At 51.3% G+C, this 22,539-nt stretch overlaps 3 protein-coding genes across 18 annotated transcripts; 1 reads left to right on the top strand and 2 right to left on the bottom strand.

The window, feature by feature from the left end:
- The first annotated feature begins 6,074 nt into the window (after positions 1-6,074).
- SDHAF1 (succinate dehydrogenase complex assembly factor 1) lies at positions 6,075-7,483 on the top strand. The gene has a single exon (XM_019749997.2). The coding sequence runs from the start codon at positions 6,465-6,467 to the stop codon at positions 6,819-6,821; it is 357 nt and encodes a 118-aa protein (XP_019605556.2). The 5' UTR covers positions 6,075-6,464; the 3' UTR covers positions 6,822-7,483.
- Positions 7,484-13,051: 5,568 nt separating this feature from the next.
- On the bottom strand, positions 13,052-16,973 carry SYNE4 (spectrin repeat containing nuclear envelope family member 4). 5 transcript variants are annotated; one of them, XM_074315814.1, is made up of 9 exons: positions 16,805-16,973; positions 16,597-16,726; positions 16,292-16,442; positions 15,644-15,787; positions 15,238-15,432; positions 14,909-15,157; positions 14,004-14,081; positions 13,383-13,430; positions 13,052-13,280 (listed from the first exon to the last, which is right to left on the bottom strand). In XM_074315814.1, the coding sequence occupies exons 2-9, from the start codon at positions 16,722-16,724 to the stop codon at positions 13,071-13,073; spliced, it is 1,203 nt and encodes a 400-aa protein (XP_074171915.1). In that variant the 5' UTR covers positions 16,725-16,726; positions 16,805-16,973; the 3' UTR covers positions 13,052-13,070. The 5 variants fall into 5 exon arrangements, with proteins under 5 accessions (XP_074171915.1, XP_019605549.2, XP_019605546.2 ...); XM_019749990.2 differs by having other exon boundaries at positions 13,372-13,430; positions 14,004-14,107; positions 14,899-15,157; positions 16,597-16,973; XM_019749987.2 differs by having other exon boundaries at positions 13,372-13,430; positions 16,597-16,973.
- Positions 16,974-17,124: 151 nt separating this feature from the next.
- ALKBH6 (alkB homolog 6) lies at positions 17,125-22,351 on the bottom strand. 12 transcript variants are annotated; one of them, XM_019749991.2, is made up of 7 exons: positions 22,263-22,345; positions 21,422-21,500; positions 21,043-21,111; positions 19,677-19,737; positions 19,158-19,309; positions 18,840-18,956; positions 17,125-17,560 (listed from the first exon to the last, which is right to left on the bottom strand). In XM_019749991.2, the coding sequence occupies exons 1-7, from the start codon at positions 22,304-22,306 to the stop codon at positions 17,297-17,299; spliced, it is 786 nt and encodes a 261-aa protein (XP_019605550.1). In that variant the 5' UTR covers positions 22,307-22,345; the 3' UTR covers positions 17,125-17,296. The 12 variants fall into 12 exon arrangements, with proteins under 12 accessions (XP_019605550.1, XP_074171936.1, XP_074171935.1 ...); XM_074315835.1 differs by lacking the exon at positions 21,043-21,111 and adding an exon at positions 20,885-20,999 and having other exon boundaries at positions 19,677-19,819; positions 22,263-22,317; XM_074315834.1 differs by lacking the exon at positions 21,043-21,111 and adding an exon at positions 20,885-20,999 and having other exon boundaries at positions 22,263-22,317.
- Between the last annotated feature and the right edge of the window lie 188 nt (positions 22,352-22,539).

Raw genomic sequence — 22,539 nt, 5'->3', positions numbered from 1 at the left:
CATGATTCAGAGTCCCCAGTGACTCTGATACCACTTCAACACGGCAAATTTTCCCATCAAGGTAGAGAAAAAAACAAAGAAAAGATAGGAACACTAGGAGAGTAGCCCCTGGGGCTGTGGGGATGAATTAATCCACTGACCACAGAGGACAGGACCCAAATGGTGTCAGTTATTTTAAGTCGATGGTTTGCCCTGGTGATCTTTTAAATTTATTACTGAATTAGTTAGTATTTTTAAATGAGGGAGGCTGGACTATGGCATCTCTTGAGAAACCAGAAGCTCTGGCAACTAGTCTTCTATTCTCATGGCCACTCACAGGCCGGACTTCCCCCTTGAACCAGGACAAATATTTTCTCTCCAATTTGTCACAATCCCCATCACATCTCCACTTCGCTCATTTAGTTACTCACCTGGCACTTGGAAGCATGTGGATTAGGACTGGATTTTATGCCTTTCCTGGGACCAGGGGTCTAGTCCAGACTTCAGCTTTATGGGGGGGCTCTAGATCCTCATGGGCCATAATCTCTCTCCTACCCCAAGATGTGTGAGACATAATTATAAATCCTCACTTTATCCTTATAACAATTATTTCCAATGGGTACTGTTATTTCCCTCATTTTACACAGAAGTTAAATTGCCAAAGTGAAACAACTCAACAAGCCAGCAGCCAAGATTTGAGCTGAGACAACTTGGCTCCAAAGTCAAAGGACATTTAACTACCATGCTTCACTGTGCTGGCACATGTTGGTGGACCATGTGAAGTTGCCAATATTTGATGTTTTTATCCATCAAATGTGGCAATTTCATATAGTTCAACCTACATGTTTGTATCCTGAGTATTTGTAGCCTTGATGCAAGATTCCTAGAACCTTCGTTGTGAGACCCAGTATACCAGAGCTTTCAGCCCTGATTCTGGGATCCTGTAACTCCAGTCCTGACCTAAGAATTCCATTTATTCATTCAGCAATCACCTACTGAGTATCTGCTGTGTTCCAGGCAGTAGTCTAAGAACTTTTTACATGTGTTAACTGAATTTCAGACCCCACTCTCAGTTCAAATCCTGGGCATCTTCAGACCCAATCCAGTAATTGTAAATCCCCAATTCTCAAGGCTTACAAACCTTCACCCCCAATTCCTAGACCCCCAGCCTCAATGGCTGTGGGTACATGTGGTCAGAATCATGGACAGCAGCTGCAGCGTTTGGTGGTGTTGTGGACAGACAGAACTTCCTGCCCTATGCCACTCACCACAGCACTCTATAGTGCCTGCCATTACTTAGAAATCCCAGCATTCCTGGGACTCTATAGCCTGACTTGATCTGTGAACCTCATTCACCCATTCATTCATTCATTAGTTCCACAAATATTTATTATTTACTAAATGTTTTGTACATACAAGAGTCCCCAGCTTTCAACTCTTCAGATGTGATCTAGGAATACTACAGTCCCAATCCCCAGAATCCACAGTTCTCACCTTCCAAGTACTTGTTGGAAAAAGTTCTAGGATCGTGGACAGCATCCTAAGCATTTGTAGGCCATTATGGACAGACTCCTGGCCCCTCAACAGGGCCCCCTGAAGCCCCTGCTCATACTTAGGGATACTTGGTTCTGACACTGTGTCTCCAGAGCCCCAGAATGACACACCTTCTTCAAACAGGTGAGTGGGGGCTGGCAGAATCTACCGTTCCAGGTTCTAGGCAGCGGTACACTCATCTTTCATGGTGGCTGTGACACGGTGGCCAGCTGCCTCTTTGCCTGCATGAGACCTATGCCCCTGGGATCCGTGTAGCTCTGGCTTTTCCACAGCATATAGGGGCCATGTGATGGGGCTGTGGGCTACAATGGGGATTCCACAGATGGCCTCCAGGTGCCAGGAGTTGTGGCAAGCACCACCAAGCTGCCTGAAGATACACTGGCTTAAGCCTTTGGCCATAACTGCCTGGTGGGTTCTCCAGATGGGTGCTTGAATCCTGCTGTTAAGATGCCATCTCTAAAAAATAAATAAATAAAAAGATGCCATCACTGCCACTATCCTGTGTCACCCTGCCAATTACCAGCACCCCAAACCCACTTTGCCCATATCTGTAACATCCACTTGGATCCCCTGGGGCCCTTCTAGTTATGTTATTTGCTGGCACCAAGCCCCTATTTCCAAGATTGCATGGTGGACATATGCCTGGGCACCAGCTGCTGCCCCATGCTCAGCCTCTACTATGAAACCTGCCATCTGCTGGTTGGCCAAGTCTTTCCCTGGTGGGAGTCGAGCCTGTGCTGTGAGTGCCCAGGGCCTCTATCCAGGCTTTCTGTCTTTGCTCATCTGGGGAGCCTGGCCCCACTCCTGACCAGGGTTCAGTTCCTTGGTTGTTACCCATCCCAGGGCACCAGCCCCTCCCTGCACAATTTAGTCCCTGTAGTTCTCATAGCGCCAGACTCCAACCACCCCTCCACACCCCCCATCATGATCCAGGCCCTCAACCTTTGTCCCTCCCAAAGTATCCGCTCTGCTCTGATGAAAGTCCAGCTCCCAGTTCTTACCCTTCCCAATTTTCAGCCCTGATTATGGTCCTTCCAACCTTACCTCTTTAGGGACCCAGATGTGTTCATGGTCCAGCCCCCAGGCCGTTATGGACGATCAGCTTCACCTGTGACCCAGGGTTAGCCACCTGGTCTTTCCCTATGTGGAGCTTCCAGCTTCAGCTCTGCCCAAGTCGGAGCTTTCCAGCTCTTACCCCTGCAGGGCCCCAGATGCCGCATGCTAGCCCTAGTGGTGGGGTGGGGGTGAGACTCCAGCAGCTACTTTCCTCCAGGAACCCTCCATTCCTACTCCTTGCCGCAGGCTCACTGTGCCCCGCACACTCACACTACACCGTGTATGTTCCAGAGTGCCCAGTCACTTGTGCGAGGCTAGAGCCACTGCCAAGCTGTGAGGACAGCAAGCTCAGTGCGGCTTCCGGAGCGCGGGCCGCTACCTTGAACCCGGCGTGGCTCTGCCGCCCTTTCACCCTGTGACCAGTCACTGCAAATCTTGCCACGTAGCCCGGAGTGGCCCAGACCTCTGCCTCGCCTTGGGCTCCATCATCACACCTTCAACCAATCTACTTTCCGGGGCACCAATACCTATTTGTTGATGGGGAGAGGCACAGGCTGCCAGCGAAGTGTGTGGACCTTCGAGGTGGTGCTGGAGTAAGGCCCACGGCCATCGGAACTCTGCTGCGTCCTGCTCCGCGCGCATGGACACTGCTTCAGCCTAGACTGTGAGAACTGGGGATATGTCATGGTGAGTGCCCCCCTGCCCTGTCCCTTGCCTCAATGGATTTCTAATTTGTATGTCTTATTAGGAGGTTGAGCATCTTTTCAAATGCCTAAGAAACGTTTGTATTTCTTTTTCTATTAACTTTCTGAATAACCTTTGCCCATTTTTTCTATATTGGGTTGTTGCTCTTTTTCTTTTTAATTTCTAGGAATTCTTTATATAGTAGGGAAATTCATCTTTTGTGATATGTGGTACACATATGCTTTGGTGTTTGTTGTGTTCATAATGATTTTTGGATCAGATTTTGAGTCTGTCTGTCTCTGCAGGTTGAGGCGACACTGGTCCTGCCTGGCTGCCAGGAATGCTACATGTGCTTGAGTGGCCAAGGCCTGCATGCTGGCCCTTTTCCTGCCCACAGGGCACAGACTGCATCCTGGATGGGGGTGTACGGTACTGTGAGGCTGGGAGGGTGCCACATGTCACCTAGTGTCTGTGGGCCTGATGGCTTCAGTGGGCTTGCACCCATGCCGGTTATGCTCTGTGCCTGTGCACTAGCCACATTGGTGGGTGCCAGGCCCCAAGGTCTTGATTGGTTCCATGTCATTGCTGACTTCCCGCCTGTCCTGGCTGTGCTGCCCACCAACCATGGATGATCCACGCGTGATCCATGGGTGAGTGATCCTTGGCTTCAGGAATGGCTGTGCAGCTACGGGAGCCAATCACGAAACACGAGTAAGGAGCTTCCTCAATTCCAGCCAAAACCCTTGTGTAATCTGACATTGATCCCTGGGGCTTACTGACATTCCATAGCCTTTTATTTTTAAATTTTTATTGGGGAATATTGGGGAACAGTGTGTTTCTCCAGGGCCCATCAGCTCCAAGTCATTGTCCTTCAATCTAGGGGCAAGTCCAGTTGCTGTTTTCAATCGCCGTTTTCAATCTTAGTTGCAGGAGGTGCAGCCCTCTGTCCCATGTGGGAATTGAACCAGCAAGCTTATTGAGAGCTCCTGCTCTAACCAACCAACTGAGCCATCCAGTGCCCCTCTAGAGGCTCCGTGGCAGCTCATTGTCTTCATCTAGTGGTGAAGGGTGCAGCTCACTGGTCAATGCGGGAATGGAACCAGCAACCCTGCTGTTCAGAGCTTGTGCTCTAACCACTGAAGCATCCGGCGGCCCCCTCCATAGCCTTTTAACGTAGAACTGTTCTCCCATGATTCTCTGATCTCACATTGATCTCAATTGGCTCAGTGTCCTTGGCCTGATCTCCCATGATCCTCTAGACCCCACATAAATTTCACCCTGGACTTCTGAGGATCCCCTGACCTCACCTTTTCCCAATACTTACTGAACTTCTAGGAACTACTGAGTGATCAAAGTTGTAATAGGGGTAGCACAGGCCAGAGTGATCAGGGCTGGGAGGGGGGAAGCACAGGTAGGCTGTGGGAGCACAGGGAGGTGTCCCTAGTTTAGGGGAGCAGTGAAGGGTTTCTGAAGGAGGTGACAAATGAGCTGAGCTGGGGAAGAGATAAGGGAGGAGCATTGTAGAACAAGGCCAGGAAAAGGGAGGGACTGTGATGAAAACCAAATAGTGTATATAAAATAACCCATTAAATGTCCATGGACTTAGGGTCGGGAGGCTGTGGGTGACCTAAGAAATCACAAGATCCAGGGAGCAGGGGAGCAGCACCTGGATTGCAGGGTTGAGGAGTGAGTAGACGTCACTTTTGACAAATTGTCAATGCCTAAAGGGGAGAATAGAAATCAGCCTGGAAGAGGCGAGGTTATCCTAGAACTGGTTTATTATTATTGTGATTTTGAGAGGGGAGAAACTCAGGGATGTTTAAGTGTTGATGGGAAGAAGCCAGACAAGGAGGGGTTGGAAATCCAGCAGAGAGAGATGCCAGGGTGGAGAATACCTAGCTCTCTAAGAAACGTGGAAGCCAGAGAGCAGCAGGAGAATTGGAATCTGGGCAGACAAAATGGATACTATTTATAAGTAAGAGAAAAACAAACTGAAATCCCATGCCGACAAATACAATCCAGTTGTGAATTCGAGGCTAATTGTAGCAGTGGAAAGATGGGCCAGCAAGAGAATAGCTGGGGTATTTGCCACAATCTGGCAGGTAAGCGAAGCCAGAACCTTTGGTTAAAGGGTCAAGAGATCCCTGACTGTGTCTTTTAAACGGTTAGTGCAACGTTTGGCAAATGACTCAACCTCTGTGCCTCAGTTTGTTCATCCACAAACTGTGGTAATAAGAATAGTACCTACCATACAGAGTAGCTATGAGGATACATGTAAAGTGCTTGGCATATACTAAGCTATGACTGCTCTTGCTGCCACTTTGATTCACATATTATTATTGGAGAGGCAGTATATATATATATATATATATATATATATATATATATATATATATATATATATATATATGAACATAGGTCATGAAATCACTCCCTGGGCTCAAAACCGGGCTCTGCCACTTACTAGCCATGTGAACCTGGGCACACTGTTATTTCTCTGTGCCTCAGTTTCCTTGTCAGTAGAGGCAAGAGGCATATATTATAGTATATAGTATTGCAGATCTATCTTGTCAAGGTGTTGGTGAGGATTTAGTATCATTTAAAATAAATGCTTAATACATTTAAAAATATTCACTATTTTAAAAAAATGTATTACATAAAATATAAATTAGGTGACAATATATTAAAATATTGATTGCATCGTGCTATACTGTATATTTTATTATATTAATATACAGTCATACATTAGCTTATAAAAGAAATAAGGGAGGAGGGCAGACAAGGGTTCCAACCTCTAGCTCCCAGAACCCAGGAGTTAGGTCCCCTTCCGACCCAAAACCTGAGTCCGAGCACCTAGTTCCCCCACCTCCACCGCCACCCCACCCTTTCCTCTTCCTCCTCCTCTTCCGGGCTCCCAGAACTGCTGTCCCCTCAAGGACAAACATTCCCTTTGGGGCAGGCCAGCGAGCCAGCAGCTCCGCCCCTTACCCGCAGCATTGTGATACGTCACAGCCAATAGGACGCGACAGCCAATAGGGCGCGAGCGATCCGGAAAACAGGAGGCGGGAGGCTAAAGGTTTTGGAGCGCGAAGCGGAAGTGTCTGTTGCCTCAAACCTCAGTTTGTCCTAACTGTGCTGCAATTCCACTGTTCTGGGCCATTCTCTGCGCGAGCCCGCAGCCCAGCTCTACCATGAGCCGGCTCAGCCGGCTACAGAGGCAAGTTCTGAGCTTGTACCGCGAGCTGCTGCGCGCCGGGCGCGGAAAGCCGGGCGCCGAGGCGCGGGTGCGGGCCGAGTTCCGGCAGCATGCCTGCCTGCCACGCTCCGACGTACTGCGCATTGAATACCTGTACCGCCGCGGGCGGCGCCAGCTACAGCTGCTACGCTCCGGCCACGCCACGGCCATGGGCGCCTTCGTGCGCCCGCGGGGCCCGATGGAGGAGCCCGGCGGCGCCGGGGCCCGCGAGGCCCCTCTTGAGGATGGTGACGGTACGAGGAGCGCGCTCGACGGAGTGGGGTCACCGGAGACCCCTCCCAATGGACGGTGACAGGCAGAAGAGCTCACCAGATGACACAGAAGTACCTAGGGTCCTGCCTGACAGCGTGGAGAGGACCAGGGAACCCGCCTGATGGAAGATGACAGGTCTTGAGAAACTTGCTCGATGTATTGGGAAAATCAGAGAGCACTCCTGCCGACGTGGGTGTCCAAAGACCACTGTGATGGATGGGGAGATGTCCGACCTTGTCCAATCCGTGGTAATTTATCGGACTTCCTTATGAGGACTTGGGGCGGCCAGGGTTGCCAGCTGGCTGTGTCAAGCTGAGAGCTACTTACTTGAAGGCATGGGGAGCCAGGATGCCCCCGGTTGGACGGAAGGAGACTGGTACACCCATCTCTTGACCCCTGGTTCATGAACTCCCCTCTCTGTATTTAAATCTGAGAGGAGCAAACTTTTTGCTGTGGAATTTGAGAATATGCCCTGATGGACGGTGAGAAGCCCGAGTACCCCTTTGGAAAACTTCCCCCCATTAATTGCAACAAACTAGGACTGGTGAGGAAGGGGTTTGGGGTTTCTCATCCCAGCTGATCACTTAAAGACCCCTCGAGACTCTGTACCTACTGGTTCTGAGAGGGAACCCTGATTCCTGCAACGTTCTGTCCTCAGGACTTTTGAACAAAGGGAATAAAGTTGGGGATGTGTTTACTTTCTTTTGGTAGTCTTTAAGATATTATGTCTTTGGGATTTTTGAAGAGGCCCCCCCACACACCAAGGCGTACCCTCTGGGAGGAGTGGGTGTCTCTCCCTCTGGAACCTTCTAGACTGGTCTCTCTCTCCTGAGCAGATCCAGGGGACCCACCCTGGCTTGACCCTAAAGAAACTCCTTAATGGAGAATAATGAAGTGGGAGAGGAAATGGTGAAGCTGAGGCCTGGCTGGTAACCCCTGAGGCAATAGTGGGACCTCAAACCTGGCTAAGGAGTCCACCAGCCTCAGCGACAAGCTGGGATTTTTGTCAGCAAGGCCCAGAGGTGATAGATGGACCCTCTCCCATGTCTGTATGGGCCTGCCCTAGAGATTCTTTAGGGTACTGCAGTTTGCGATCCTGAGCTGTATGTACACCCAGGTCAGTTAAGTAAGTGGAAAGCAGCTGAACTCTTAGCAGATGTATTTGAGAGGAAGAGGCGGCTTAGGAAAGGAGCCCAGACTTTAGACCAAAGGGAGGATGGCCAGAAGAGAAACAGTCTCTGCCCTAATACCAATGGGGGAGGCAGATACACAAATAGTTATAAAGTGGGGTTGAAATTTGAAGAATTATAAGGACTTTACCAGAAGGCAGGGCTAGGCTTCTAGGCAGGAGGACCAGTGTGAGCAAAGGCCTGGAGGAGGTTAAGGGGAGAAATGCAGGGTCCCAGCTTGGGCCTCCAGTGCCCCAGGGCACAGACTTTGCAGCTCCTAGTTTAGTCTAGTCTCTGGTTAGTACTCTTGTCACTTGGGGCCCTCTTCACCTTGTTCATCTCTCAGCCTCAGTATTTTTCATCACGGTGATACTGTTAATCCTCCCCTGGCTCCATCTCAGAGTAAAAGCCAAAGTCTTGAAAGTGGCTAATAGGGTCCTACCCATTCAGCCCCCATTATTTCTCTGCATCTCCCACCTCTCTTGCTTACTCCTGGTTTCAAGATCTCGAGCCCTAACAAGCTGCAGGATGGGAACTTCTGGCAGCGCTGCAGGCAATGAGAGAGTTCCCTCTGGGGCTGGGTTCCTGAATCAGGAGAGGAGACATTCCCCCCACCCCCCTCGGTGAATGGAGTTTGCCTGGTAGAGAGGTAGAGAGGATGGGAGGGGTGGGGAATGCCTGATTTGAGGGAGGAGTGTTGTAGGTGGGTGGTGATTAAGAAGCTTGTTCACAGCAGGTTGTTTTATTTTTAGATCAATACTTTTTTTTATATGCCCAGCAAAAAGAATAAGTGAGCAGGGTGGAGATTTTACAGGCTAGTAAGTTTACATTTAAACTGTGGCCCATGCAGAATTGTTAATTGGAGAATGTGTAAATTATACCTATAACTTTAGAATTTGGATATGCAATTAAAACTTGGAATAGTATTAAAATCTTATGATTTGTAACCTCCCCCCCCCAAAAAAAAAAAAAAAAAAAAAAAGCTTGGACCTCAGAACAGGAATGCTTGGGTCTGAATCCCAGCTCCACACTTACTGATTGATTACATGATTGTGGGCTAGTGATTTAACGTCTGAGCCTCAACGTCCTTATCTGTGAAATGGACATCCTATAGTGCCTCCCTCATGTGGCTGTTACGATGTTACAGTGAATTAAGTACATGTTGTGGCAGCAGATGATAGTGTCCCAACCGCAGGACCCTCTTGCCTACTTGAGTTCACTTGGCAGCTGCAGAAGAGGGTTCCCAGGAGGCTTCCAGCTTCCTGCCCTGAGCCCTAGCATCTCTGCTCCTCTGCTTGAGGGCTTTCTGGGAGTTACAGGAGGTGAGGTGGGTCAATGCTCTCAGGGGAAACACTCAGCCTAGGGGACAGCAGTCACTGGTGAGAAGATTGCAACATGTATTCTACAAGATTCCGCAGAGGTCCCCCATGGGACTGAGTCCCAGTTGCCCACAGTGGCTACCACTCCATGAGCACCCTTTTTGGCTTTCTTCCTGCCTGTCTCTCCCCCTACTCCCTAACTCCTGCCTCCTGGGATCAAGTCCCAAATAAAGCACCTCACCCAAGTGCTTGGCTCCACGCGTGCTGTGTGTAAAGCCCATGGTGGGTACTCTCCGTGCCGGCTGTTGTGTTTTTTACTCTGCTAAGGCCCGGGTCAGCGCTTCTCAACCCCTTGACCCTGTCTGTTAAACAAGAATCGCCTGATCTAAGAAAATTGCTATAAAGGACTCCACATAGCAATATTAAAAATGAACAATTCCTAAAATTAATTTCACCTGTTTCTACTGTTTAACTGTGACTACTAGAAAATGTGGAATAATTTCGAATATGAATTGTGGGTTAATAATAGAACTGAATTGAGTTGTTAAATTTCCTGATTCTGATAACTACTCTAATTGTGTAAGAGAATGCCCTGTTCTTAAGAATGATACACTGAAGCATTTAGGAGTAAAGAGTATCATGTCTACAACTTACTCTCAGGGCCTTTGCACTTGCTGTTTCCTCTACCTGGAATAGTCTTCCTCTAGGTCTGCACTGTCCAGTACAGCAGCTGGGGGCCACCTGTGACTTGAGCATTTGAAATGTGATTAGTATGACTGAGGAATTTCTTTTTTTAATTTATAAATTTTAAGTAATTTAAATTTTAAAACTGAAGCAGTGTGAAATATTCCATTAACCACAACTTAATGTTTGGGTAGGACTACACTTTATCTGTTGAAAATTAAGTGTCTGAATTGAGATGTGCTATAAAATGAAATACACACCAGATTTCAAAGACAGTAAGAAAAAAGGATTGTAAATACCTCATTATGTATTTTTATGTTGATTACATATTGAAGTGATAATATTTTGTATATATTGGGTTAAATAGAGTATAAGTTAAATTATTTAAGTTAATTTCACCTCTTTCTACTGTTTACTGTGAAAATTAAAAATAACATTTATGCCTCACATTGTATTTCTATTGGACAGTACTACTCTAGGAGTCCATGCGGCTTATGTCCTCACTACAATTTGCTGTAATGAAATAATCAGAAGAGTGACATAATTGTCTCCCTGATGCTTTCCTCAACCACCCTAGTTAAATTGTACCCCCTTTCCCTTGGCCCACTTTAGTTTTCTTAGTACTTATCACTATCTAACCTATTACATATTTCACCTATTGCTTTTATTTACTGTTGATTTTCCCCACTAGAATCTCAGCCCGACAAAAATAAGAATTTTAGCCTGTTTGGCTCAAATAAACTCTTGTAAAAAAAAAATAATAATTTTAGCATGTCTTCTTCACTGTTGCCCTTGCCCTATTCTTTGATCTGGCTTACAGCAGACACTCAGCAAATATTGAATGAATGAATGACAGATTTGCTTCATTACCCAGTCTGAGGGGTCCATATCTCCAAGACTCTGCCCACCCTATTTGTGGTGACTCCAGGGAAACTGCCTCCTCCTTGGTTAGGGACAGAAACTTGGCCTGGCATTTGAAACAGGACAGACAGGTCTGCATCCTGACTTGTCCCTGAACCTGGAGACTCCCAGAATCTGCTGCTTCCCTGCCCCCTCCCTCAATGTCCATCCCCCACTTCCAGGAGCAGCTCCCTGATTTTCTCCAGAGACCTTTCCTCGCCCAATTTTAGTACACATGGGTCAGGCAGGGCTGACTACAGCCCCCAGTGAAGCATGTGACACTAGCCAAGGGAGCCAGCGCTGGGACTTTGGTTGGAACTATAAGGGACGAGTGATTCTCCTATTGGCTGCTAAATGAGGGGGATGTATGCTTGGAGGTTTTGAGAGACACACTGGCCACCACCAAATAAGAATGAAGTCATATCAGAGGAAGGAACTGAGAGATGGAGATAACGTTTGAGTCCCGGATCCAGCAGTGCTTGCAATCTTGAACTTTTCAGTTACCCACAAAAATAAATTCCCATTTCTGTTTAAATCAGTGAGGTTTGGGCTTCAGTCTCTTGCTCCCTGTGTGTCCTCAGGCCAGTGACTTCCTCTCTAGAGACTGTTTCCCATTCTGTTAAGTAGGGACACATGATTGGGTGGCTGTGAGAATTAAAAGAGATGGGATCTATCTTAGGTACACATCCAGGAGCCTAGCACAGGGTTCCTGCCTCTGTTCTTGCGTCTGATTCTGCTCTACCTCTTGTCCCAACACTTTTAGCTCTGGGGAGGGAATGACCTTAGACACCTGAGGCTGGGTCCTGGACTCCAGGACTGAGCCCTGGAAATTCAGCTTGGTGTCATCAAGACCTGGGGAAGAGGGGTTCCCAGTCCTGCACCAGTGACAGCCCAGCCTGGGAGCCCACTGTGTAGAATGTTTGAACAGAGCACCAGTATGGATGCAGGTTATGGGCTACAGAAGGTGCTGTTGGCACCTTGCCGACGTCACCTGCACCCTGTCTGTAAATACCTCTAGCTTCTGTGGCAAGCACCTGTGCTTTGCCTGAGGGGACTTTACAGACAGGAGAGGCTGGAAGTTCTGGGGAACTGACAACTGCAGTAACCAGTGAGCGATGGGAGCTGGTACATAAACGCCAACTTCGACCCTTGGGTAGAACCACCTTGAGTGTGTTCGACACAATCTCCTACAGGTCCCTAGTGGGATAGCACCCCTGCTGCCCAGAGCAGCAACCAGTTCACCAACTCCCTTCCCTGGCTTACTTCCCCACTCTCCTATCAATCTGCCTAGGATCACCTTCTAAATAAATTATTTATGCTTGAATTTTTTTTTTTTTTGGGGAAGGGGAACAGGACTTTATTGGGGAACAGTGGAACAGGACTTTATTGGGGAACAGTGTGTACTTCCAGGTCTCTTTTTTCCCAAGTCAAGTTGTCCTTTCAATCTTAGTTGTGGAGGGTGCCGTTCATCTTCAAGTCGTTGTCCTTTCAATCTTAGTTGTGGAGGGCGCAGCTCAGCTCCAGGTCCAGTTGCCGTTTTCTAGTTGCAGGGGGCGCAGCCCACCATCCCTTGCGGGAGTCGAACTGGCAACCTTGTGGTTGAGAGCCCACTGGCCCATGTGGGAATCGAACCAGCAGCCTTCGGAGTTAGGAGCATGGAGCTCTAACCGCCTGAGCCACCCGGCCGGCCCCTGTGCTTGAATTTTTGTCTCAGGGTGTGATGGGTTGTTATTTCTGTGTTCCAGGCGCAAGGCAAAAGGATCTGTGGAGGGAGCTCTCCAGATATCTCAGGGCTCTATCCCAGATTCTGAATACTCAAGCACCCAATAGCCTCGTACATCCTGCTATAGACTGAATGCTTGTGTCCTCTCAAAATTCTTATGTTGAAATCCTAATCATGATGGTATTAGAAAGTGGACTCTTTGGAAGGTTGTTAGGTGATGAGGGCGAAGCCCTCATGGAAATGATTAGTGCCCTTCATCTCTTTTGAGACCCCAGAAAGCTCCCTTCCCCTTCTTCGATGTGAGAAGACAGCAAGAAGATGGCTATCTATGAACAAGGAAGCACCCCTCAGCAGACACTGAATCAGCCAGCACCTTGATCTTGGACTTTTCAGGATGCAGAACTGAAAAATATATTTCTATTGTGTATAAGTCACCCCTGCTATATTATTTTGTGATAGCAGCCCAAGACACATCCTTTGACAGTTACCATTTATTACATATGTCTGGGCTGTGTACTCAGATTGGGGGGGGACCATTGACATAGCTGAGTACCAGGTAAGGTGTCCTGGCCAGTCGGACAGGAGAGCAGCAGAGGCCCCCTGACTGGGGCAGGAGCAATGTGGCACCCACCAGGAGAAGGAAGAGGAAAAGGAGGAGGAGGAGGAGGAAGGTCAGGGGCCGTCTGGGTGCAGGAGCGGGGGCTCTGTGAAGGGAAATGCATGTTAAATGCACGGTGGGCTACAACCATGAACACTGTCCCCTACACCCCCAGACCCATCTCCCAGGCATCTCACCCAGAATCTACCTCCAGCATCACATCCTGGAGATTGGAAGATGCTTGTCTCTTCTTGTCCTAAGGATAGATAGCAGCCAGCAGCAGAATTGGTGAAAGTGACACTTAGTGTGGACTTTCCATTACTACTATAGACTTATAGGGCTGGGCTTATTTCTCCTCCTTTCCTGGCACCCCCTTGATCCCCAGGAGCCTTCATGGGCTTGGAATGTCTCCAAGTGTAGTGGATGTCTATCTGTGCCTTCCAGCCAATCCTCCTTTTGCTGGTAACAGTGGCTCAATTTGGCAGCAGGGGTGTCACATCTCCCTGCTCTCCTAACCCCACACCTCCACCGCCATGATTGGGCATGTGATGCAGATCTGGCCAATCAGAGCCCTCCATTGGCTTGACCACTGTGATTGACATAGGCCATGACACAAGCTGGGCAAGTGGAGTCAGCCCTGGGACTTTGGTGCTAGTAGGTCAGAGGCACGCTCCTTCTCCTGGGTGGGTAAACCAGTGGAAAGTGAGTGTGTAGCTTCTGGGGCAGCAATTTTGCTGAGAAGGAATCCACCTTGGGGAAGTAGATTTGAGAGAGGGAGGGACCGAGTCCGAGATTCCCAAGTGGTACACCTGGCTGAAGACCAGCTCACCTGAGACTTCCGGAGCAGGGAGCGCTTTCGGTGACCTGCTAAGTGTTTCTGGTGGCTGAAACCCGACATAAGTATGTCCTGCGGGGGAAGAGAGGTGTGGGGTCCTGGGAGAACCACTGACAAAGAGACAAAGAGACCCAAGGTTGGGGAAGGGCCACGATGGGGGGTGTCATACAGATGAGATTCTGGGGGAAGAGAAAGATCTTGGGAAGAGACGAAGAGAGGGGCAGGGCCAAAGGAACCAAGAGAGGAGAGACATTATTCATTCATTCATTCAACAAATATTTAATGAGTGTCTATTACATGCCAGGCACTGTTCCAGGAGCTGAGGACATAATGGCAATGGAAACAGGCTAAGTATTGGCATTCATGGAGCTTTTATTCTAGCAAGAGAGAAACACCATAAATTAATAAATAAATGTATAATGTCAAGATGTGGTAAGTGCTGTTAGGAAACAAAGAGAATAAGGAGTGGTAATGTTTGGAGGCCAGAGCAGGCCTCTGTGAAGAGCTGACATTTGAGGAGAGACTGGAATGAAGTGAGGAGGCAAGCTGGGCATGCATCTGGGGGCTTTGAAATGGGAGTGAATTTGGAATGTTTGCAGAAGAGCCAGGAGGCTAGTATGGCTGTAGTGAAGTAAGCCAGGGGGAGAGTGAGAGTAAAGGAGGAAATGTAGACATAGATGAGAGAGAAACAGAAAGAGTGAGATAGAGGAAGATACAGAAACTGAAAAAGACACAAGGAGGGAGGAAAACACTGAGACACCAAGAGAGAAAGAGACACTGAGAGAGACGGAAGGAGAGACAGAGCCACCAGCCCTCCATGAAATGGAAGGACCTTTCTAGGAGGTACACAGAGGTGTCCTATGGGTGCCTGGGTGGAGATGTCCCCCACCTGCTCTCACCTCAAGGCCTTGTCCCCTGCTCTGGGGGCCCCTGTGGCCACATAGCTCACAGGGAGTCCCTGGTGTCCAGGCTGTCTTTTGCCCCAGTGGCTCGAGGCCCCCAACGTCCCCTGCTGGGTCCCACTCCAATTCTGCGGGAGTGGGGAGGCTACTGGGTGCCCAGTGTCCCCAGACCCCACCAGGTGCTGGCCAGTCCGAGTCCCCCTCGACCTCTAAATCCTGGTCCAGTGTATTGGCCTCCTCAAACACCTGGTCAGAAGACAGAGGTCAGAGGTCATGGGGGTTGTGAAATTGGCACCAGGGCCGGGGACAGCCAGGGTGGGCCATACCAGGCTGTAGCTGACCAGCTGGGCCTGCAGATGCCACAGCCGCCGGAAGATGCTGTCTCGGTGGGCTCTGAATGCCCTCAGGACCTGCTGCAGGGATGCCCGGGCCTGAGGCTCACTCCGCTGTGCCAGCCCCTCACCAAACGCCAGCAGTGCATCCACTCTCTCAGCTGCCCCACGTAGGTCTGCCTGTAGGGTCTGTGGACACATGGTTGGACACCACTACCTACTCCCCCAACCCCCGCCACGCATACCAGGGGCACCAGAGACCTGGTACCTGGAGTTACATGCCCCGCTTTCCTACCCAGACACCTGGAACATAGAATAAGCCCATTTCCCACCCAGAGAAACAGGCACCCACTCCTGAGGCTCTGCCCGCCTTCCCACATCTTGGCCTCCCATTGCCCACCTGCAGCTGGACCATCCCGCTCTGGGCTGATGTCCAAGGCCCCGGGCCTCGCTCTAGGTCCTGCAGCTGGAGACGCAGGCCCAGCAAGCAAAGGTGCAGGTTGTCCTGCTCAGCCTCCAATACCTCCCAGCCAGAGATGGGGCTCTGGGGAACACAGGGGCTGAGTCAGTGCTGGATCGCCAACCAAGACCTTGCCCCCACTCCCATTGCCACCCTTCTTTTGCAGATTCCCGCCTTCTGGATGCTTCTCTGTAGCACAGTCCATCCCTGGGTCTGTACCAGGGCTGCTCCCACCTGGATTCTTCCCAGTGGAGCAATGCCTGGGGACCTCTATTTCAAAGTTTCCAGGTTTTCAAGGCTCTTGGAAACTTGGACACGTGGGGTCTGGGGATCTGGCTGGGGGAGGGGTGATGGAACTGGATACCCCCACAAAGAATGGGACTACACCACGGCCAATGATGAAATAATTCTCTCAGTTTGAAATAATATCTACAATGATTGGTAAAGATTATTTTCTAGAGTGTCCCTCCCTCCACAGGTGCCCAACTTTTCCAGAATCATCACCTCATCCCCAGTGTGGAGGCCAGATTCTGGAGGACAGAGAGGAAGTGGGGGCTGGCACAAGAGGCCTGGGTCACCTCAGCTCACCTCTCGGTGTTTGCTCACAGCCGGGTCCTCATGCGAAGAGGGTGTTGGCAATCTGGGGTGACCAGCAGTAGGCTCAGGGTCCCTCAGCCCACCCTGGAAGTGCTCGGGAGGGTCCAAGGAGTCCTGCCCCAGTTTCTGGGCGTGTTCTGGCCTGGGAGGTAGAAGACATTGATAGGCCCTTGGGTGAGCCTGGGTGCCCATTATCTACCCAACCCTACCCCTGCCCCCAGCTCCCTCTCCCCAGGTGATCACAGCCACAGTACCTCTTACCCTTAAAGCACCCCTGCTACTGCCCAGCCCCCTACCTGATTATTTCCTCTCCAGAAGCAGGGCAGATGGTGCATCCAGCAATGTCCACTTCCCTAGGGGCTCCAGGGGGGTGGTTGAGGGGCTCTGAGGAGGGTCTAGGGTCCAGAGGTGGGGGCAGGGCCATAGCTGGAGGTCTGGGGATAGTCTGTAGGAGCCCTGTTCCCAGCCAGTGGTGTCCACCCACACCTCCACAGTAGGACTCACCAAGGCCTGTGGCAGCTGGAGGCTCAGGGGCGGCTCAGCTCCACCTCCTTCCAAGCGAAACCTGGACCCAGGTAATTCGATGCCTGCTCAGATGACAGTGGCACTACTTAACTCCTTCCTCCCTAGCGGACCAGTAGCTTACCTTCCCAAGCTAACTGCACCCCACCCAAGGGGGTTCCAGATATAACCCTGCCCTCTCAAGAGTCTTGGACCCATACATCTGACCCCCACGGCCCACACTAGCTATCTAAGGTCCCAGACACAGCGCCCCTCAGAAACAGGGCATCTAGCCTCCCACCCCCAAAAATCCAAAGCCAAAGAAAGATTTTTGTTGGTTTATTTGAAACAGGGCCTTTGCCTGTGGTTCCCACAAAGTTATTGGGAAAATAACCAGGGGGAGAAGCCTCTGCCCCAGGATTTCAAGGTTCCAGGATCGCAGCTGTCCGGAGGAGGTGAGAGCCCGGGAAGCCCAGCGGGTCCTGGGGCCAGGTGTCACTTGCTAAGCAAGAGGCCCGCGCGCAGCACACGGGGCACCCGGCGGATGGTCAGCGAGACGCGGGTGCCGCGGACCAGGCAGGCTCCTGGCCGCGCCGACGGGCAGGCAGCGGCGTTGAGTGGCAGGGAGGCGGTGTCGAGCGGGTCTACGCGGGCTGCTGCGATGCCGTGGAGGAGGCGCGTGTAGGCGGTTCCACGGAGCACCAGCAGGCTACGCGGTTCCAGCAGCAGTGAGATGGCCGGCCGGGGAGGGGGCCGGGGCTGCGGGGCAGGTCGACGGTCAGTGGGTCTCCAGAAGTCGGGTTGGGATGGGCGAGAAATTAGCAGACTTTGAAAGTCCCGGGGGCGAGGGTCGGCGAGTCCCCAGAGGCAAAGGCTGAGAGGCAAGCGTGCTCCCAGGGAAATAAGCTTTGGGATAAAAATCCGCGGGTCCCAGGGCCAGGGCTACCGGGAACAGGAAGGGGGTGCGGGTGGGGGTTAGCAGTCCCTCGGGTGAAGCAGGAACTAGGCTGCAGATGGGGGGCGTCTAAGAGAGTTCCAAGGGGCTAGGGCTGGGACAGAGGGATCAACAGTCCCAGGGAACTGGGTAGAACTGGGCTGATGGCTTGACAAAAGTGTTAAAGTAGGGAGGAGAGCGTGGTAGAGTGAGGCCGAGATAATCCAGAGGGTCTGGGTGTTATCTGTGGACATCAGGATGCTTGAGGACACCCTCAGAGTAGGCGGGGTGGGGTGGGGGTGAAGGTAGGGGGTGGGGGGTGGGGGGAATGTCCGGAGTATCCAGGAGCACGTAGAGCTAAAAGGGAAGTCCTAAGGAGCAGTGGAGTTAGGGTGCGTGCGTGCGTGCGTGCGTGCGTGTGTGTGTGTGTGTGTGTGTGTGTGTCTGGGGAGGTGTTTCTGTGAACATTGGAGTGTAAGAAATGTATCATCGGAGAAAGGTCAGGGAAGCTGCTGTCATGAGCAACTCTCACAGAGGACGGACAGTCAGGATATGGGGGGTGGGGTGGGAGGGTCCTTGAGCAGCCAGTCGTGGGTTGAAGTGCCAAGGAGAATCTGGGGATGCCCTACACAGCAGATCACATTATTGGAGTGGCAAGGAGGTCAGTGTTAGGGAGCCCTGTGCAGTGGGGCGGAGTGTCAGGATATCCGGGAGGGCATCAGGGACACCCACGAGTGAATGGTGTTGGGGTACCTGAGGATATTGGTGTCTGCTGGAGAAGCCGGGAGCCGTGCATGGGGTATATGGACCTTGGGCTATTGGAACACTCTGAATGTGTGGGGCCAGGGGATCTCTAGGGTGCTGGGGCATTCCAATCAGTAGGTGGGGGTATTGGGGGTGTCTGTGTATGTCAAGATTTCTAGGGCACCCTGAAAGCAGATAGGCTGGGGGTCTGGGAGGATGTGGGTGCACTCCATGAGGGAATAGGGGAAAGTGTCTGGGAGGGTATCAGGGTACCCTGCAGGCAGGTGAGATTGGGGCCTCTTGGAAGATGTGGGATGTCAGAGTGCCCAAGAGTGGCTTGGGCAGTGTCCCAGGGCCCACCTGCTCTGTAGGGTCATCATCCTTTGGTTGCCGCGGCTCGTAGAGGTCCAGCATGGTGTGGGAGCCCAGGCTGATGGTGCTGACGGTCGGGTAGTACAGTGGCCCATCCTCGTGGGGCTGGGGAATGGGCACCAGGGCTGGAAAGGGCAGGAGTCCACATCCCCCCACCTCTGGGATTCAAGGGGGCTCCCCAGCTGGGGACGGGGGTGGGGTGAATGCTTGGTTGGGGTATGTGGCTGCTTAATGAGAGTAGAGGTGGGTCAACATGATGCCCTGTGGATCAGAAGTCTGGGGGTTGGGGTTAGGGTGTGTGGTTACCATGATGCCCTCCCCAGGCAGATACTGGTTCACAAGGACGTGGTTGGCTGGGAGACCCCCAAAAAGACTGAGGTCAGACACTTTGTCCACGTAGCGCTGGAGCCACAGGGGCAGTCGCTCCGGAACCATCCCCCGAGGATGGGGGAGCCCACCTGAGGGAGGGCAATGGGGTCCTGAGGGTACCCAACCAAGGAGCCCTGGTACCTGAAGCCCCCATTAGGGATATTCTCGGGGTTGGTAGCACACTGACCTCCTCAGAGACCCCTGCCTCTTTGGAGATTACCACCCAACCCTTAAAGGGTTTTCTGATACCTCCAAACCCCTGGATCCTTTGAGACCCCCAACTTATAAGAAAATTCCTTAACCCCTCAGGGACTCCGCTGACCCCTCAGAATCCTCCTGGCCCTTGGGAACCCTTGAACCCTCAAGAGCCCCCGATATCTTGAGACAAACCAACCTGAACCAGCTGCCCTGACCCACATCCCCAAATCACCCATGCCCTCAGGTGGGAATACTTACCCCAGTTCTGTAACTTCCTCCCGGAGAGCTGGGTCCACTTTGGCTTTGGGGCATTGAAGACCTGGGAGGTAGGGAGGGGATCATTCCTTTTTCAGGACCACCCTCTCTGATTCTCCCACCCAGGCCAACATCAGTGTCGTTACCTGGGGTGGAAATGGGTCATCTCAGTGTCTGTGGGCTCTTTCTCTGGGATAGAGAGTTCCCAGGATTTTGCTGTTTGCCCTTTCCCCTGTGGAGGCTGCTGGCCCCAAATCCCACCTGCGTTTACTGGGATTAAGGAAAAGAACCAGGGCTACACAATTGTGGTCTGAATATACTCAGAGGCCTGGCCTAGATTGGGCTCTTTTAGCTCAGCAAATAGTCTAGACCATGTAATTTCCTGATTCCTGGGCTATCTCAGAACAGTCTGACTTCTGGAACCTCCTTGTTCCCATCACCTGGGGGAGAGAATGTGCTAAGTTGGGTTATCTCAGCAGAGCAAAAAGAGTACTTTGAAAATTCTCCACTGCCAAGATCCCAAGGATCTAGAATGGGCAATCACCAAGAAGTCCAAGAGGTCTACACTGTACTCAATAATCTCCTCATTCCTCTATGGAATGGGGCTGGAACGGGCTATGTCAGCACAAGTCTGTTTTCTGTGGCTAACTTATTCCTGGGGCTCAAAACTAGACAGGACTAGTTGGGATAGCACAGGGCAGATCTGTGCTCTATAACTAAGACTCTGGGGCTGCAAGGGGTTATCCCTGTCCAGGACTCTGTTTTGAAAATTCTTCTTTCCCCAAACCTTAAAAGTAGAATACAGACTGGGTTATCTCAGCACAGGTGGTCTGTGCTTGGAAACTTTGTTCCCAAGATTCTGGGTCTATGCTGCAGGTTATCTCAGCAGGGGAAGAGTTTACACTGTAACATTCTGAGGCCTGGGCTACCTCAGCACAGAAATCCGAACACCACAAATTCTTCATTCCCCAAATATTAAGGGCCTGAACTGGGCTATCTCAGCACAGAGAGTATGTGCTCTGTAACTTCCTTGTTTCTGAGGCTCTGGGCTTGCCCCGTTCTGTTCCAGCACTTGGAATCTGATCTCAATAACATCCTTGTTTTGGGATCTGGACCAGCCTATCTCAGCACAGGGAGTGTGAGCTCCATAATACACCTCCTTTCTAAGAATCAGTTTGGTTTCTTCTAAGCCTCCTGGGAAAAGCACTTACAGGCCCAGCAGGTCAGAGAGGAATAGGGAAGGTGACGGATGGGTGCTGTGTGGCACTCTCCTTACTGCCAGGACCTTCACTGTAGCCTTGGGGGCTCTTACACAGGACCTGGGATCTGGAAATATGGGGGAAAACAGACCAGAAGGACATGGGGTCACCTGTCGAAGCAAATACTCCTCCTCTTCCTTGGAGATGAAGTCGGGGACATAGTAGATTACAGGTGGTGCCTAGGATAGAGAGATCCCCCTGAAGGTGGGGCCCTTCGACCTACACAGGTGCCCTAGCATCGCTGAGCAGTCCCTCCCTTTGGAGTGAGGCTCAGGATGTCCTTAGACAGGCCCAGACCTGAAGTCAAGAGACCAATGCCCATTTTGGGGGTGGGAAGTGGGTGTGAGGGAAGGGCTGGGCCCTGAGAGTAAGAATGAACTTGGAGGGAACAGTACCAACTCACAAACCCAGGAGTCAGCCTGCCTATCCCCACTCTACCTCCCGCCTCTAGTCCCCACCTTCACCCTCTGTACCCCCAGTCCTGACAACCTGCTCCACCCTGAATGTTTCCAGGGCTGGGACCCTGGAGTCCTGATCCTCCATCGACACCAACTCCATGCACCCAGTCCTGTGGGAAGGGGAGGACATGCTGAAGTCACCAAGCCTCCCACTCTCAGGCTATGATCCTGCTTTCTGTTCTGTCATGGGCCAGGGCCTCACCTCAGCCCTTTAATCAAACTAACTTGGTTTCTAAAACCTGAGTCCTCAGCATCTGAAAAGCCACCCAGACCCCTTGCCTGGACACAATGAGCACCCAGAACACTCACCCAAACTCCATCCACCAAAGGCCTATCAAACTACACATATTTGTTCTCTCAAGCCTTTTACATCCTGTGACCCCACTGGAAGCCGTTCTCAAGAGCTCCACACAGCGTCCAGGGTTGTACCCGAGCCCCTTTAAATACCTTAATTTGAGACCGCATCCTAACAACTTCCGACCTGCAGCCATGAGCTCCATTCCCTAACAGCATTCAGAGTCCCCACGGGCCCTCCTCCGGCTGCAAGCCCTTTCAGATGCCCCATTCTGAACCCTCCTGTGCACCCAATCCGAGTCTCCTCTGAGAAGTCCACTCTATCTCTTTGGATCTCCCCATTCTGGACACCCTCTGATTTCCCTTCCCGAGCTCCCATTCACTGCAGCACCCTTGGACCTATATAGCCCCGAGCCTGACTCCTCTCAAACCTTTCCTTCCTGAACTCCTAGACCCCTCTGAGTCTTCTAGGACTGCACACTCTGAGCTTCCTCGGACTGCTATCTGAGCTTCCCTGGATCCCCACCCTCAGCTCCCTTGGACCTCTGTTTCCGCCCTCTGCCACCCACAAAACTGACCGTCCACCAGCGTCCCCTCCAACATCCAAATTCAACACCCCCATTCCTTTCCCAGCCACTTCCGCCTCCACGTTCCTGACGTAGGAGTCCTCAGACCAATGGGAACTCTCAAAGCCCTTAAGGGTCCGCCTTCCACCCAATCCGCGCTGTCACTCAGTGTTGCCCCGTCCCTTCACCCTCGTTCAGTGATAGGCTGTACCTCACGGCCTCTGAGCCACTGGGGACTTTTCGGAGACGTCTTCTGCTGGCACCGACCAATCAGAGCTTCAGAAAGGAA

This window comes from Rhinolophus sinicus, linkage group LG11 (assembly GCF_036562045.2).
Source record: "Rhinolophus sinicus isolate RSC01 linkage group LG11, ASM3656204v1, whole genome shotgun sequence".
Taxonomy (NCBI): Eukaryota; Metazoa; Chordata; class Mammalia; order Chiroptera; family Rhinolophidae; genus Rhinolophus; species Rhinolophus sinicus.
The sequence above is the reverse complement of the archived record's forward strand: the minus strand, read 5'-3'. Positions and strand labels throughout refer to the sequence as shown.